At 33.9% G+C, this 16476-nt stretch overlaps 1 protein-coding gene across 2 annotated transcripts in view; it reads right to left on the reverse strand.

Moving 5' to 3' along the window:
* Positions 1-16040, reverse strand: part of LOC110101519 (NADH-cytochrome b5 reductase-like protein) — a 57083-nt gene extending 41043 nt beyond the window's left edge. The window contains exons 1-2 of one of the 2 annotated variants that reach the window (XM_020829443.2): positions 15654-16040; positions 15287-15329 (exon numbers count right to left, since the gene is read on the reverse strand). In XM_020829443.2, the coding sequence (XP_020685102.1) occupies positions 15287-15329; positions 15654-15812 (202 nt within the window). In that variant the 5' untranslated portion in view covers positions 15813-16040. Of the gene's footprint in view, positions 1-15286; positions 15330-15650 lie in introns of both variants that reach the window. The other variant, XM_020829442.2, reaches the window with a different exon arrangement.
* Between the last annotated feature and the right edge of the window lie 436 nt (positions 16041-16476).

The following is a 16476-nucleotide window of genomic DNA, read 5'->3' on the forward strand; positions in this document are numbered from 1 at the left end:
AATGACCCGGTTAGGAGAGTAGAGGTATTAGATTTGACTTATGTTAAAAAAGATAAGGGGTAGACCTAAAAAGACTTGATTAGAAAATATTAAGAATGACCTTTCTTTATTAGATTTAAACAAGAATTTGACTTTTAATAGGACACAATGGAGAAAAAATGATTCATGTAGCCGACCCCACGTAGTGGATAAAGGCTTAATGTTGTTATTGTTGTGTTGTTCTATTTTGCTAGCGATCGGGTCTATCTTTGGTAGGCCTCTTCAGGTTGATCAAGCTACTGTCAATAAATCTTGGCCTTCGGTGGCTAGAATTTTGGTAGAACTGGATATTACGAAAGATTTTCCCAATTGGTTGGGATTTGAAAATAACAGTTATTCTCAAAAGATTGAAATAGAAAACTTTCCTATTTTTTGTAATCATTGTAAAATTCATGGGCATGATATTAAGAACTACTTTATTCTTAATCCTGCCTTGAAAGAAAGGTACCAAAATCAAAGAAAATCTGAGAAGGGAAAATAGGAGAATCCTACTGGAACTTTGGCGGTGGGGACTGAAAAGGTTGTTGAGATGGAAAACTTGGGAAATGAAAAGGAAATTGATTCTTCTTGCGAGAATCAAAAGGTTACTGATGAGCAAGATAAAAAGTAATGGGATATGATTTTGTATAAAGAAACTTTTTCCTTAGAAGTTAAAAATATTTTTTTTGTTCTAGATAATTTTCTAAAATTCTTTAGATTTAGATAACTCTTTATTGCATACTGAAGATTATGCTAATGAGCCTGTGCAGGAAAAGGGGAAGTGTGGTGTTATTGAATCTTCTTTGTTGAATTCTGCTAATTGTTCGGAGAATGATGAGAAGGAATTAGAGGAAGGAGAATTTACTTCTGATCAAGACATGGTTGAGCATTCCATTAATAATTCTTTTGTTATTATTGATACTTCTCATAATAGAAATGTGGATAAGGGTAAGCCTTTCAATTCTGTTTATAATACTAGATTAAGAATAAAAAAAATAAGAACAAATATGGGGCAGGTATGAAAATTTCTAATTCTTTAACTAAATCCTTTTCGTTTCATAATTAATAATTAATTTTCTGATTTGGAATGTTAGAGGGATTAGGTTCCACTCTATTAAAAATAGGATTCGTAACTTAGTTCATATTCATTGCATTGAATTCTTGGTTATTTTGGAACTTATGATTAATGTTTCTAAGATTAAGTTTGTTGGCAAACTTTTGGCTTTGAAAATTTCTTTGCTAATAAGACTTACAAAATTTGGTTGTTCTGGTCCAACAAGGTTTTATTAACTATTATTGATGATTTTGTGCAACTGGTTAATGTTTCTATTTCTTATTTTAATTTTGTTGTTAAAGGCTCTCTTGTTTATGCTTCTTGTAATAGGTATGATAGAAGATTTCTTTGGAATGATCTTGTTGCTTTTTCTTCCTCTGTCAATGAATTGTGGTTGTTGGGGGTGATTTTAATACTATTCTTAATTCTAATGAAAAAATAGGGGGCTGTGCTCCTAACATTTTTTCTATGGAGGATTTTTCTAATATGATTTTTTATTGCAATTTGGTAGATTTGGGTTTTGTTGGCTCTAAGTTTAACAACCGGTTATGGCAAAAGATTAGATAGGGTTCTTTTTAATCATCATTGGATTTCTTTGTGGCCTTTAACTTCTATTGAGCATTTGAGCAGATCTCTCTCAGATCATTGTCCTTTACTAGTTTCAATCAAGGTGGATAAAGGCATTTTCCATGCTTTTCCAAGTTTCAGGTTTCAAAATATGTGACTGCAACATTCTGATTTTTTTAAGAATACTTTTGCTAATGTCAAAGAGATGGAGGAAAAGATTTGCTCTCTTGAAAATATGGTTGTTTCTGATCCTAATCATATAAATGATTTGAATTTAGCTAAAGATGAATTGGTTAAGCTTCAGGATATGAAGGAGACTTTTTGGAAACAAAAGGCTGCTGATAATTTAAATAAGGGTAATAGAAACACCAAATATTTTCATGCCTTGTTAATAAGAAGAAAAGCCTTAATTTCATTAGCAAGGTGAAAGATGATCAAGGTAATTGGATTGATGAGACTCTTTTACCTGATTCGGTTACTAGGTATTTTTCTAATATTCTTTGCAATAATAAGGGAGTGATTCCTCTTGTTAATTCTCAAGTTATTAGTAAGGTCATTACCTTTGAAGAAAATTTTGCTCTTACTTTGAGTCCGTCTGAGAACGAAATTTTTTCAGCGGTTATGTCTATGAATTCTAATTTGACGGTTAGACCTGATGGGTTTACTTCTTTATTTTTTCAAAAATGTTGGTATATTATTAAATATGATTTTATAGTAGTTGTGGTTGATTTCTTTGAAGGTAATAAGATGCCTAGATTATTTACTTCTACCGATATTGTTTTAATTCCTAAAAAAGAGAATCCGGACACTTGGGTTGATTTTAGGCCTATTAGTCTTTGTTATTTTTTCAATAAGCTTACTTCTAAGATTATTGCTTTGAGGTTAGGTACTCTTTTACCTAAAATTATTTCTCCTAATCAATCTGGTTTTGTGAAAGGGAGACTTATTTCTGATAACATTTTGCTGACCCAAGAGTTGGTTCAAGGTTTGGATGTGAAAACTAGAGGTAATTTGCTTTTAAACTGGATATTTTTAAATCCTATGATAACTTGTCCTGGGAATTTTTATATTGTATTCTTTCTTCATTTGGTTTTTCTTATTCTTTTATTGTATTATTAAGAATTCGATTAAAAATGTTTGGTTTTCAATCTTATTCAATGGAGCTTCCAATAGTTTTTGTCATTCTTCTCATGGTGTTAGGCAAGGTGATCTTTTGTCACATTCTCTTTTTATAATTGCTATGGAATATTTTTCTAGATGTTTAAATGTTCTTTTTTAGAGTTATCCTAGTATGTATTTTAGATCTAAGGGTGATTTACCCATTTCACATCTTTGTTTCGCGGATGATTTCATTACTTTTGCTAATGGTAGCTTTAATCATGTTAAGAAAATCAAGGATCTTCTTGGTTTAATTTCTTTGGAGAGTGTTCTCCAGTTTAATGCTAATAAGTGTTCTTTCTATACTTCTAAAGGTATTTCTAGATCTAATATTAACAGGATTGGTGCTTATACTAACTTCTTGCATCAGAAGTTGCCTTTCAAATATTTGGGTGCCCCTATTTTCAAAGGTCGTAAAACATCTCACTTGTTTGATGAGATTCTGAATAAGATAGTGAGTTATATTTCTTATTGGGAATTTAATTTTCTATCTTATGGTGGTAGGCTTACTATTATTAAGAGTACTTTAAATTATATGGCGTTCACTTATTTCAAGTTATTAAACCTAATGTTGCTACTATTAATAGATTGGAAAGGATTCTCAATAAGTTTTTTGGAGGTTCTCGTTCCAATTCTCATAGAATACATGGGTCTTCTGGGCATAAGTTGTGTGGTCCGTTGAATGAGGAAGGGTTAGGCTGTGAAATGATTTATGACTCTATCACAGCTTCTTCTTTTAAGATGTGGTGGAACTTTAGAAAGAATCAAAGTTTATGGGCTAAATTTATGTCGTTCAAATATTGCAAAGGTAAGCATCCCTTATGTTGTTTTTATAAGGTTGGTGATTATGCTATATGGAAAAGAATGTGTTATTAGGCATATTGTGGAATCTCTCCTTGTTTGGGGTTTAAACTCAGGTAATTCTTTCTTTTGGCAAGATCCATGACTTTGTAATGATTCTATTGATGTTCTTCTTTCTACTTCTTATTCTTCTGTCAAAGTTAAGCATTTTGTTAATAACAATAATTGGGATATGGATGCTATTCTGGGACTAGTGCCGGCTGAAACTGGTAATAAAATTAAGGAGGTGAGTTGTTTTGCTGGTATTGAGGATCAAATTATGTTGCTTTCCTATAATGGTTCTTTTATCTTTAAAAATGTTTGGCATTACATTAGGGAGAAAAATGATGTGATTGTTATCTTTGATAGAATTTGGAGAAAAAATATTCCAAATTCTTATTCTGTTCTAGTTTGGAGAATCATTAGGAAGTACATTTATGTGGATTCTGTTTTGATGAAAAAAAGGGTTTTATTTACCGTCTAAATGTTTATGTTGTTATCATATTGAAAGTATTGGTTATCTTTTTATTAATGGTGATATTGCTGCTAAAATTTGGCTTTGGTATGATGAGTTTTTTAATACCTTTTTTTTTTTTGTTATCTCTCGTTTAATCATTTTCTTACGGCTTTATTCCATAATACTACTAGAGGTCACATTAAAGTAGTTATGGCTGTCACTCTCATTTGGTTTATTTGGATGGATAGGAACGATGCCAAGTATAGAAACATTCCTATAAACCATAAGAGAATTATTGCTAGAGCCAAAGATACTAGAGGTCACATTAAAGTAGTTATGGCTGTTAATCTAATTTGGTTTATTTGGATGGATAGGAATGATGCCAAGTATATAGAAACATTCCTATGAACCATAAGAGAATTATTGCTAGAGCCAAAGATATGATTATTAATGTTGATCTTTTCAAGATTAGTCAGTTTTGTGGCTGTAAGGCTATGGCTAAGAAACTTTGTTCTAAGACCATTGACAATGAGACTGATAATTGTTTTAAGTTTGTCAATTGGAGAAAGCCGGGGGATTTTTTCATTAAAATTAATACTAATGGTTCGGTGGCAAATGGTAAGTGTGGTTGTGGTGGTATTTTGAGAGACAAGGAAGGTAATTTGCTTATTTGTTTTTCTTGCCCTCTTTCTTTTTATTCTGTCCTGTATGTTGAATTAAAGGCTCTTTATCATGCTTTAAAAATTGTCTTATCTAGGGGTTTTTTAAGGCTTTGGATTGAAGTAGATGCTTTATTAGTTATTCATTTTCTTAGTTGTCATAAACTTGGTAATGCTGATATTTTTTATTTGCTTAGGGATATTAAAAGTATGCTTTCTCAAGTTGATTATTCTATTTCTCATATTTGGAGAAAAGGTAATGCTTGTGCTGATTTTCTGGCACGGATGGGAGCTGAGTCGATTTCTTTAACATGCTTTGATAAGTCTAATATTCCTTTTTTTCTAAAAGGTTTGATTAGATAGATAAATCTAGCTTACCTTATTTGATAAAATAATTTGTTCTTTTGAGTGGTAATTTGATTTGGATTCCCTTTAGTGCTTAGTTCTGTTATTACTTGTTGGTGTGGGGGTTATTTTGTTGGATGTTGGGTGTGTGGGGGGTGGTTTTCTTATTTTGAGGGCTGGGGTTTGTTTTCTGGGTTGTTTTGGTTGTGTGTGGTGGTGTGCTAGGTGGGTTGTGGTGGCTTGGGGGGTTTGTTGGTTGTCTATGCTGGCTAGGCTGTGGGGTTTTGTTTCTGGGTTGTTTTGGTTTTGTGTGGTGGTGTGCTTTGTTTTGGGCTTGGTTGTTGTTTGGGGGGTCTGTGTGTTTTGAGTTGTAGGTTGGCTGGCGGGGGTTTTGTTGTTGTGGTTGTTCTTGTGGCATTAGGACTATTGGTATTTGAGGGAATTTTTTTTAAATTATGTTCTTGTCTTTATTATTTTAAGTTCTATTGGAAGTTGCTTATTTTGTTTCTTTGAGGTTGTTTTTGCAGGTTATATTTTTTTATGCAGGTTAACTTCTTTGTTGTTTGGATGAAGGATGCTTTTGATTGATCTATGCTTGGGTGGTTGATTTTCGCTTGTCCTGATTTGTCATTCTTTTTGTTATTATTGTATCTTAGATAGGGACTCATTGCTCATTAGGTTTATTTTTATTTTATATTGTAGCTCTTTTGAACATTTAGTGAGCAATTTATCCCTTTTAAGGACTTTTGTAACAAATTTTTTATATTAACGTGTAAGCTTCTATAGTGGGTTTTAACTCAAAAAAAAAAATCTAAGAAAACTATATTATGTATATACATTTTTTGATTTGTTCTTGAGTTGTGATGGACGTAGATGCTTTATGACCATCAAAGAAATCAACATTTAAATTTTCATCTTGTAATTTAGACAGCATCACTTCAACTTCATCATCTACAAGTCACTCATCAATAGATGCCACATCCTAGCATAGCAAAGGATTTTCATCATTCATTAATGTTTTTTTCTTCAAGTTCCTATCTCTGAGTCTCATATTGTACAAAATGTACACCAGCAAATTCATCCTCATTGTCGACAAACGATTTCTCCTTTTTGTATGTACTTGGTTGTATGATGGGGACATCTGATCGTGGAAGGTCTATCGGAGACGTCGTCGTCGATCGACGGCCACGATTGAGTCATTGTATTTTTTATTTGTTTTATGTATTTTCTTATTTATGTATTTTTCTTATTTATGTTGTCATATGGTGTTTGCTTTATTAATTTCCTATTGTACCCTTTTATTAAGGGAGGCCGTATGTAAGCCCTAGGGGCATTGTCGTCCTGTTATGTTTTGAGTCATTGTAAGAGGCTGTTTATAACCCCATTGTTCTTCTTTTCAAGTTTAAAGAATGATTAATCGAAAACTTTGTTTCTCTTGTTTGAATTCTTATGAGAGCTTGAGAGTTTGGAGTGAAATTCCTAGGAGAGGGAAACTTGTGTAATACCCACCAACCTAGACGAGTCGGGTTCGTGGTTCTATCTTCTATCTCCTTCTCTCTTCCTCCCTCTACCATCACCGGCCGTACTATCGCTCCCTCCACCTAGCCGCCGCCCCCTCCATACCCGAACTCCATCCAAACCGTCGGCCTAAGCCCCTTTGCCCATCTTGGTTTTACTTCCTAATTTTGGATTGCATTATTTAGTTAGACTTTGAATTCAAATTTCCCCTAATTTGAAATTCAAATAATTTCCTAAATTATAAAATCTATTTTAAAAAAGTTTTTAAATCTTTCCCCCCATCGGATTTTAAATTAATTTGGAATGAATTAATTCATTCTAAATCTAATCACCTAAATTAAGGAAGCATTAAAGCCTCCTTAATTTCCTCCCTATCACCTATAGCCGCCGGCCTAGCCCCCCTTAGCTGCCGGCCCCACTACACCTCCTTATTCCTTGAGACTCGTAATTTAGTTATAGTTAATTTAGGGTCAATTAGGAATTCAAATCAATTGAATTTGAAATTCAAATTCTCTCCTAATTTTAACTAATCTATTTTAGGAAAGTCTCCATAAACAATTTCAAATCAAATTCTATTTGAAATTGATTTAACCTCTTGCCTAATTTAAGAATCCCTTGAATAGGCAACTCAATATTTAATTCCCTAAACCCCTCCCTCTCTCACCATGCCGCCGGCCCCCCTAGCCTAGCCGCCCCTCTCTCTCATTAATTCCCCTCCCCGAATTTTGGGGAATTAAATTTTTCTCCTAATTCTTTTTCTCTTAATTTAAAAATCTGAAATTTATTTCAAACTTTTGAATTTAAAACATGTCCTCCAACCTAAATCCTAACCCACGTGTGGCTCTCCCCCTTGGTCGAACCCTTTCCCCTCCTTAGCTCTTCTTGTGAGGATCCCTCTTCTCTCAAGACATCTAGGAGCTTCTAAGGCGTCGTCGATACGACCACACCTCAAAGCAAATGCATGGCCGATCCAGACCTTGACTATGGCCTCTCCTACGACAAGCAAGGGTTTGTGTGCATCTTGCATTCAACCTTCTTCGACGTCAATCCGTGCATCGACCACACCGTAGAAGAATACGTGGAATGCATCCTAGATACCTTAGTCGAGGATATTGAAGAACAACTTGGAACCGTCGAGTGGAGGATTACAACCGATCCTTAACGAAGGTTTTCTAATTTCATTTTCTCGTATTTCTTAATGTCTAATCCTTTCTTGTGATTTGATTGTAGTCATGAAGGACGCGTTTGCCCGATATTGTCGAGCTTAGTAAACGTAGGTAATTGAGTGCACTTCATTGTTTTATAAATCTTATTGTTAGATTAGGGATTTTCGTTGAAAGCTATTACTTTGCATGATATTGTTTTCCTACGATATTTTAATGATTCAAAACTCTTGATATGCAACTTAGCCTAAACGAAAGTGACCACTCTTACGTTTTGATTCATCGTTTTATTTGCTAATAGTTCTATTTATTATTTCTCTAATCTATAAGTTGTGCAAGCTCTTAACAAAACCATTGCAAGCTTGTAGTCCTACATCATTGTAGATACTCCGACTTCTTTCATAGTCAAATTAAGAGCATGTCAAGCCCAAAACATTCACAGCAAAACGTTGCAATTCTGGATTCTCATCACCAAATTGAATCCACCACTCAACTAAGATTTACATAAGTTTAATTAGTGCTCAAAGAACAACTTTTAATTAAATTTTTAAAACATTAAATGAAATTACATGGAGATTGATTAGCAATTGTGTCATTTGTTTGTTGTAATCCAAAAAAGTATTCTTTATTTCTTAAAGGTATTAATTGCATGTCAACATTTGATCTTTTAGTTGCATCACTTATCAATCAATCCATACAATAATATAATCCCAACATTATTTCAGAATTTGTAAACTTATTCTCTGCATATTGATACTAAGAGTTTAAGTAATAATATGTTGCATGTAAGTGTCGGTGAAGTTGTAGCTCCCACCTATCATCAATAATATTCCAAATTTCCTTAAAACTACCATCTTCGCCTCCTAAGTTGCAGGCAATCATCTCTTTAGCTTCATCCATAGCATTATAGATGAAACTCATTGCAAGCTTCTTCTCTGCATCCACCATCCTTAAAACTTGAACCAAAGGTCTGGTGTTGTAATGGTGTACAAGATACTTTGCCAAAATCTGTCATTTAAAACAATATTTCTAATCTATTTTTCCTCAGCCTTCTTCACCCAAGCACAACTCAACCATTGTGTGGATTTGAACATAGACTCTAAAGGTTGTCTAGTATCCAACATACTCTCTAATATCAAGTAAGCGGTAGTAAATCTTATTATTGCTGTCCTTAGAATTTCTTTCTTTAAAAATTTACTCATAAGAGTTAGAACCCAAGAGTGGTTGTAAATAAACTTAGTTATTTTCTTTGCTTTAGTAAGTGCATTCTTGTGTTAAGGTAGCTCCCCAAGCTTCTCAAGAATTAGATCTATGCAATGTGCAGCACTTGAAGTCCAATACAGATGTTTCCACTTCTCCAAAAGTTTTTTGAAGTAAGACTATGCATGCTTTAAATGATTGATTTAAGAATTTGCATGCTTTCAAGTAAGAGAAATAAAATTAAAACGTTAGCCTCTTAACTAAAATTTAAAAAAAAAAACAAGAGAGGGGTGTCTTAGTTTAGGCCAAGTTACACAATAATAGCTAGGATCACAAAACAATTAGAAACTTCAACATAAGCAAAGAAAGATGATTTTCAATAACATCCCTAGATTAACAACGAGATTAGATGCATAGAAATCCATTACACATTTCCTACGTTTACTAAGCTTTGGAAGATAGCTTTGCATGATTCCTTATGCTTGATTCACAACCTACAATCGAAGAAGATTATGAAGGAAATTTAAGAGGGGAAAATAATTCACCCTAATCTTGGCGTGGCGGTGATTTTCCACTGAATGGTGGAAAGTTGTTCTTCAATGGCTTCCGAAATGGTGAATATGATTCACTCCAAGTATTTCTTGACAGAATTATCTACCTCCAGATTAACGTCGAAGAAATGTGATCCGAGGATGTCGACGAAGCTTTGTTCATTGTAGACGAAACCGAAGTCAAGTTCAGGATCGCCCATGCATAGATTACGAAGTGTTGAAGTGTTGTGGAAGACGTCCTTTGTTGTCCTTGTGGATTCCTATTGAGAGAAAGAAGTTTCTCCAAGGAATCCAAGTAGGGGAAGGGGTGAAAGGGTGGCCAGCCAAGGTAGGGAGCTTGGGAAATTTTAGGTTCAGATTTTAGAGGTGTTATGGGTAGGGGAAGGCCGGCTAGGTTAGAGAGGGAGGTGGAGGAAATAGAGTTTAGATTTTAAAGGAGGGAGGATGGAGGGAAATTAGAAATTTGTTTCCCTAATTAATCCTTTAAATTTGGAAAGGATTTAAAGGGGAATTGGAGAGAGGGAGGGGGCGGGTAAGAGAGAGGGCGAGGGTTTGAAATCTTTCCTAAATAAAAGGCTTAACTTTGGAAAGCATTTAAGGGGTGGGGACAAGGATGGGAGGTCGGCGGCATCGGGAAGGGGATTGGGGGGGATTTAGGAAAGGGATTTAGTACTTACTTGAATGGGAATCTCAAATTAAGTAAGAGGATTTAATTCCAATCCAATTCAAATCTAATTTAGATTTGATTTATAAACTTTCCTAAAATAGGATTCTATTTTAGGAAATCTTTCAAATTTAATTGAATAATTGAAATTAAAAACTTTCCCAAAAGGGATTATGTAGGAAAGGAAAGTAATGATGAGGGGTTTTGAAATTTTGGAGGTAAAGGGGAAGGGGGTAGGCCGGTAGCTAGGCTAGGGTTGGAATGAGATTTCGAGTGTAGTGGTGGTGGGTTTGGCCAAGAGGGGAGGAGGGAGTTAGATGGGTGGTGGCATGTTGGCTTGTGGGAGTACTTGCTAGGGAGGGTCAGCGCTATGGAGGGAAAGGGAGGGAGAGAAGAGGATAGGGAAGAAAAAAGCTACAAACCCGAACACTTCCAAGGTTGGTGGATGATCTGATTCCCTCTCTTAGGAATTTCTCTCCAAAGCTCTCAAGCTCTCACACAAACACAAGGGTGCAGTAATTTTCATTATCATTCATTCATTAACTTCAAAAGAAACATAATGGGCTTATATATAACCTCCTACAATGAAAGGGAACTAAAGACAACATTGCCCCTAGGTATTACATATGACAAAACCCTTAAGGGTAAAATAGGAAATGCTAATAAAATAAATAAATATGATGACTCAAAAATAGATCGGCTCGATCGTGGTCGTAGATCGTCAATCACATCTCTGTTATACTTTTCATGATCAGATGTCTCTATATTTTTTCTTTACAGCCTTCTAAGCACTTGCATTATCTGTAACCACTTATACAACCAACTGTTCTCCAACTTCCTCAACAATGCTATCTAATAATCTAAATATGAACTCAGCATATTTGACCTGGTTAGTTACTTCAACTGACCTTAAATATACAATACCATAAGGATTATTAATGAGGATATTGATCAAACTTCTATGTTTTATAACAGACCACCCATATAACATAATTGTTACACCTGTTTGGGCTCAAGTCCTCTTAATTTCTTCAATGCTTTTATCAATGTTATCCAACTCCTTCAGAATTCATGTTCTCAAATCATAAATGGTTGGAGGTTTGAACCTCTCCCAAATGCTCCAACTGAATGAATCAAGTTGTAATAGGCATATGATGTCACAACTTTAAATGGAATTGCATTTCGTAGAAGAATTTGTCTATATACTTACACACTCTTTTTCGTACCTCCCTTGCATTCTCTAAAGTCATCTTTTGTGTAGTAGGAGGTTTATCATATGATGTTTACACCATATAATGATCCATAGGATCTCTAGCACCCCTAGATAAAATGGGCTTAATCGAAGAAGATGAATCCCTAACGTTACGCTCACTCCCGTAGTAGGAGCCAACATCAACTTTGCCCTCAAACTACTTCTGTGCAGGCTGTTTAAATGCGGTAGACTTATTCATATATGACTTTATTTCCTCCCTTATAGTATCAAGTACTTTGGAGCATGGTGCAACATTCTTATGAGACCATGAAAGGTGACCCTTCATCCTAGTCACACCACCCTTCACAACTTTGTCATAGTAATTGAATTGTAGATGTATATATATATATATATGTTTTATCACGATCTCCTATATCCACCTGAGTGCTATTTTTCCATGCTAAATCCTTTTTAAGACCTGATGCAGCTTTATCCTTACTTATGACCATCCTTTATAAGAAGAATATAAAATACAAGATCAAAACATCAAGCCATTATAAAAAAACAACCTAATTTATACACATATCTATTGAGCATCTTATACATTTTATTATGTATAGACCTAAACCACATGTCCACACAAACATAAGTCTAACAAAAAGATATCTAAATATTATATAAATAAAAAAGTCCTATCATTTTCATTTTCTTACACTATATATAGCAACAATTCAATCAAATGGCATTGAAAATTGTATACAAAAAAATTCTATATCATAGAAGATCAAAACGTTCTTGTACATAACATGTAATACACCTCTCCTACTAAAAATTTCGGCATTAATTTATAATATACATATTGAGCATCTTATACTTTTTATCATGCATGCCTAAACCACATGTCCACAAAAACAGAAGTCTAACAAAAAAATCTAAATATTACATAAATAAAAAGTCTTATCATTTTCCTTTTCTTACACTATCAATGGCAACCATTCAATCAAATGACATTGAAAATTGTGTGTATAAAACAAAGCAATATTGCATAAAATTTAAAAGAAACAAATTTCGCCAAAAATGAATGAAAATCAAAGGGAGATGTCCAAAAATGCAATGGTATAACAAAAAAATCACATTTGAGTGCAAAGAAGAAGAGGAAGTAAAGCTATTTCACCTTTGTCAATAAACCTAAACTCCAACCATGAAGGAGAAGAGCTTTCAACAGTCTGTCGGTCGAAGGAGACTCCAGGCCAATCTGCTGTAGAAGAGAACTCCAAGCAAGAGGCGAAGAGCAACTCTCGGTGGAAGCAAGACGATGCCGGTCAAGTGGACCGAAGAGGGGAAAATGTGGCTCGAAGAAGGGAGATGAAACCCTCGTTCGAAAATGACGGAAGACATGATGGGGGTCGAACTGAATAGATAAATATTAGGTTAGGGTTGTGTTTTTTTTTTTTTTAAAGAGGCGGCCACCTCTAAAATCAGAGGTGAGGTGCACGTTAAGCACGCCTCAGTAAACTTGAGGCGTACGCCTCATTACCTGTTTGCGTAGGCTTTGAGGCTTAAAAGAACGAAATTGCATTGATGTGCGCCTCTTATTGTGCAATTTTAAACCATGCGTACACTTTGTGTGCACTATAGCGCATAGCATACATTATTTTATTAATAATCTTTCTTGCTTATTTTAAAAAAAATTGTATTCCTTGATTTAATTTAAACTTTTTTACTTTGCTTTTTTATTTTAAAAATTTAGAAATATTAGAGTTTAACAAGCTAGCCACCACTTTTACCCACTTACATTTCTAGAACAATACAACTCTTAGTCTTTCAAGTTTTCATAAGTCTCCTTGATGTTGCCTTAATGATGCTTATTCGCTCCATCAATAATTATTTGTTGTTTTCTTCCTACTATTTTCATGCATTTTTTTCTTGATTATACTTCAATTTTTTATTTGTATAATGCTTAGTTGCTTGATCAAATTTCATTAAAAGCTAGCAATATTATGTTGCTATATTGTTGATATAAGTCTATTTGATTCTTATTGTTTATGTTGTTAAATTTTTTATGGAAATTTAAGTGGTTTGATGGAGACGCATAGAGAGAATGAGGATCTTCATATGATATTTATTGATTTAGAGAAAGCATATGATAAAGTTCTGAGGGAAGTGCTATGGAAAGTTCAGAAAAGAAAGGAGTTAATAATGCTTATATTCAAGTCATTAGGAATATGCATGTAGTTGTTGTTACTTGTGTTCAAACACAAAGTGACTTGACCAAGTACTTTCCTATTTCTTTTGGATTACATCAAGGATCAGCCTTAACCCCACATCTTTTTGCTTTGGTCATGGATGTTCTCACTAGACATTTGTAAGAGATTGTACCCCAATGAATGCTTTTTGCTGGAAATATTCTTCGTGCTGATAAGACTAGAGAGGGAGTTGATGGTAAACTTGAATTATGGAGGTCAACCTTGGAGTATAAAGGTTTTCGTTTGAGTTGATCTAAAACTGAATATATGGAGTGTAATTTTAGTAGTAATAGATCTAATGGAGGGTTTGTGACTTTGGGCAATCAAGTCATTAATAAGAGTACAAGTTTTATATATCTTGGGATTATAGTTCATAGTGATGGTGAAATAGATGATGATATTATTAGCATAATTCAAGTTGGATGGTTGAAGTGGAGGAATGCATCAGGCTTGTTATGTGATAGAAAAGTCCACCTCAAACTTAAGGGAAAATTCTATAAGATGGTGGGGAGACCTGCAATGCTTTATGGTGCAGAATGTTGGCCAATAAAAGAGAAGCATAATAATTAAGTTTTGTAGAGATGAGCATGCTTAGGTGGACAGGTGGTATTACTTTTAGAGACAGGATATGAAATGAGCATATACACAGTAGCACAACTCCTGTGGAAGATAAGATTAGCGAGAGTTGCTTAGATGGTTTGTTACATAAAACAACAGCCTTTCGATGACTTTCTTAGGAAAATAGATGTATTGGATTTAGCTTATGTTAAGAAAGGTAGAGGTAGACCTAAAAAGAATTGATTAGAAAATATTAGAAATGATTTATCTTTATTAGATTTAAATGAGAATTTGACTATTAACAGAACACAATGGTGAAAAAAGGATTCATGTAGTAGACCCCACGTAGTGTATAAAGGCTTGATATTGTTGTTGTTGTTGTTGTTGTTGTATATTGTTAAATTTGCATAACTATTATCTTATTGTAAGCCAAACTTTTGCATTTATTAGATAGAAGAAATAGAAAAAAAAAAAATTATGTTAAACTTCTTAAAAAGAATTGAAATGAAAATATTGTGTTTTTCATTAACCTTCATGTATTTTTAAGCAATATTATGTTATATTTATATGATATTAATAGTGTGCTTTTACATTAGAATTTTTTCCTTTTAAATTTTTTAATTCTTAAACTATTCTTCATGACTTTTTAGTATTTTATATTATTTTTAAAAAAAAATACACATCACACTATGTGCCATGAGCATCGTAATGACAACTGTGGATGACTAAAATATAGAATAGCGTATTCAAAGGAACAAACTAGCCTGTAAATGCACTGTTTCTTTTTTGTGCCAAATTTTATGAAGCTTTTCCTCCCACTTGCTGGATCAAAAGCTAAATCACATGGTTGAAGATGAAATAATTGATTAGTTTTATTTTACCTATTTACGGAGAAACAACATCATTAAATAACCATTACAATACACTGATTTTTTTTTCCTAGCAACAGCACTATAACTGAAGTAAATCATCTGCAAACAACAGTTAAAACGGGAAGTCAACAAGAACTAAAATAATATTGATACGGATTGTAATTGAAAATGAAGAGTATGATGCTCTCTTACAATATGCATAATAAAGTAGAGATTAATCTTACCAACTTTCTCACTATCCTCTTTATTTTGGGAATCAAGGTACGCCTGTCAACAAAAAAAAAAGCATAAGAATCAGCGCACATAATGGCAATGTTTTGTGTCAACAATCCTCATTCTAATAAACGAATGGCATGAAAATGCAACATTATAGCACAGCCTAATCCCAGACATATGAGATTAATAGGTCCAAAAACTAGCATTAAAATAACGCAAAAACATAATTAATCCTTCTCATGCGCATCAATGCGAAACCCATTGGAGTGGGAACAGCGATCGGACATCAAAATACCAAGAAGAAGAAGAAGAAGACTGGAATATTTATAGGGATGCTATAAAATACAAGATGAAACAGCGTCTAAAAGGTACCACCATGGGAGAAAAGAAGCAAAAAGCAGCAGCGCCTGATACAGCAGCGGCTGCACCCAATGGAATCGTACGGCCACGATACGAGTTAGGAATCTCCTTGAACGCATTTCGAAACCCTAGAGGAACGGCGACTCGAGGAATTCTTCGCAAAAACAAAGCCATCACAAAGTTTGAAGAAGCGAAATACTCGAAAGATATCACAGACGAGCAGAGGAACAGATTACAGAGGAGAGAGTTTGGGTCTTCAATCTTCAAAGTTATTGTCTTTGTAAGGGATTTTCGAGAATACGAGATCAACGAGTACTAAACTAATGTCAGTGGTCAAGCCTTCAATTTTAGACTTGACATCTGGTGGTTCCGGCTGTTCTTTCTTCTACGCTCAGCCCAGCTTGTACAATCTGAATTATATTAAATTCAAAATAAGTATTAGTATAAACTTTAAAGAAAAAATTTTCTCATTTATTTAAAAGGGTTATTTTTATTAGGATTTATTTTATAAAAGAGCATATTAATCTCTAAAATTAATAAAAGAAATGTATTTATTAAAAATTTTAAAAAGGAATAAATTCATCAAATCAAATAGCACATTTTTTAATGCACCATTTTGTTTGGCACATTCAACTCAATGGAGAGAGAGAAACAACGGGAGAGAGAGATGGAAAGATGGCGGTGGAGAGAGAAATGGTTTATGATATTGTAGACTTATGATGATGAATGATGTAATATTTTCATAAGTACTCTTATAAGATACGTTGTGAATCAGAGCAAATGTACCGTTAGATTTTTATTGAGCCTGTAAGGATGTAAAGTAAAATTCTCACCCTAC

This window comes from Dendrobium catenatum, unplaced genomic scaffold (genome assembly GCF_001605985.2).
Source record: "Dendrobium catenatum unplaced genomic scaffold, ASM160598v2 fragScaff_scaffold_847, whole genome shotgun sequence".
NCBI lineage: Eukaryota > Viridiplantae > Streptophyta > Magnoliopsida > Asparagales > Orchidaceae > Dendrobium > Dendrobium catenatum.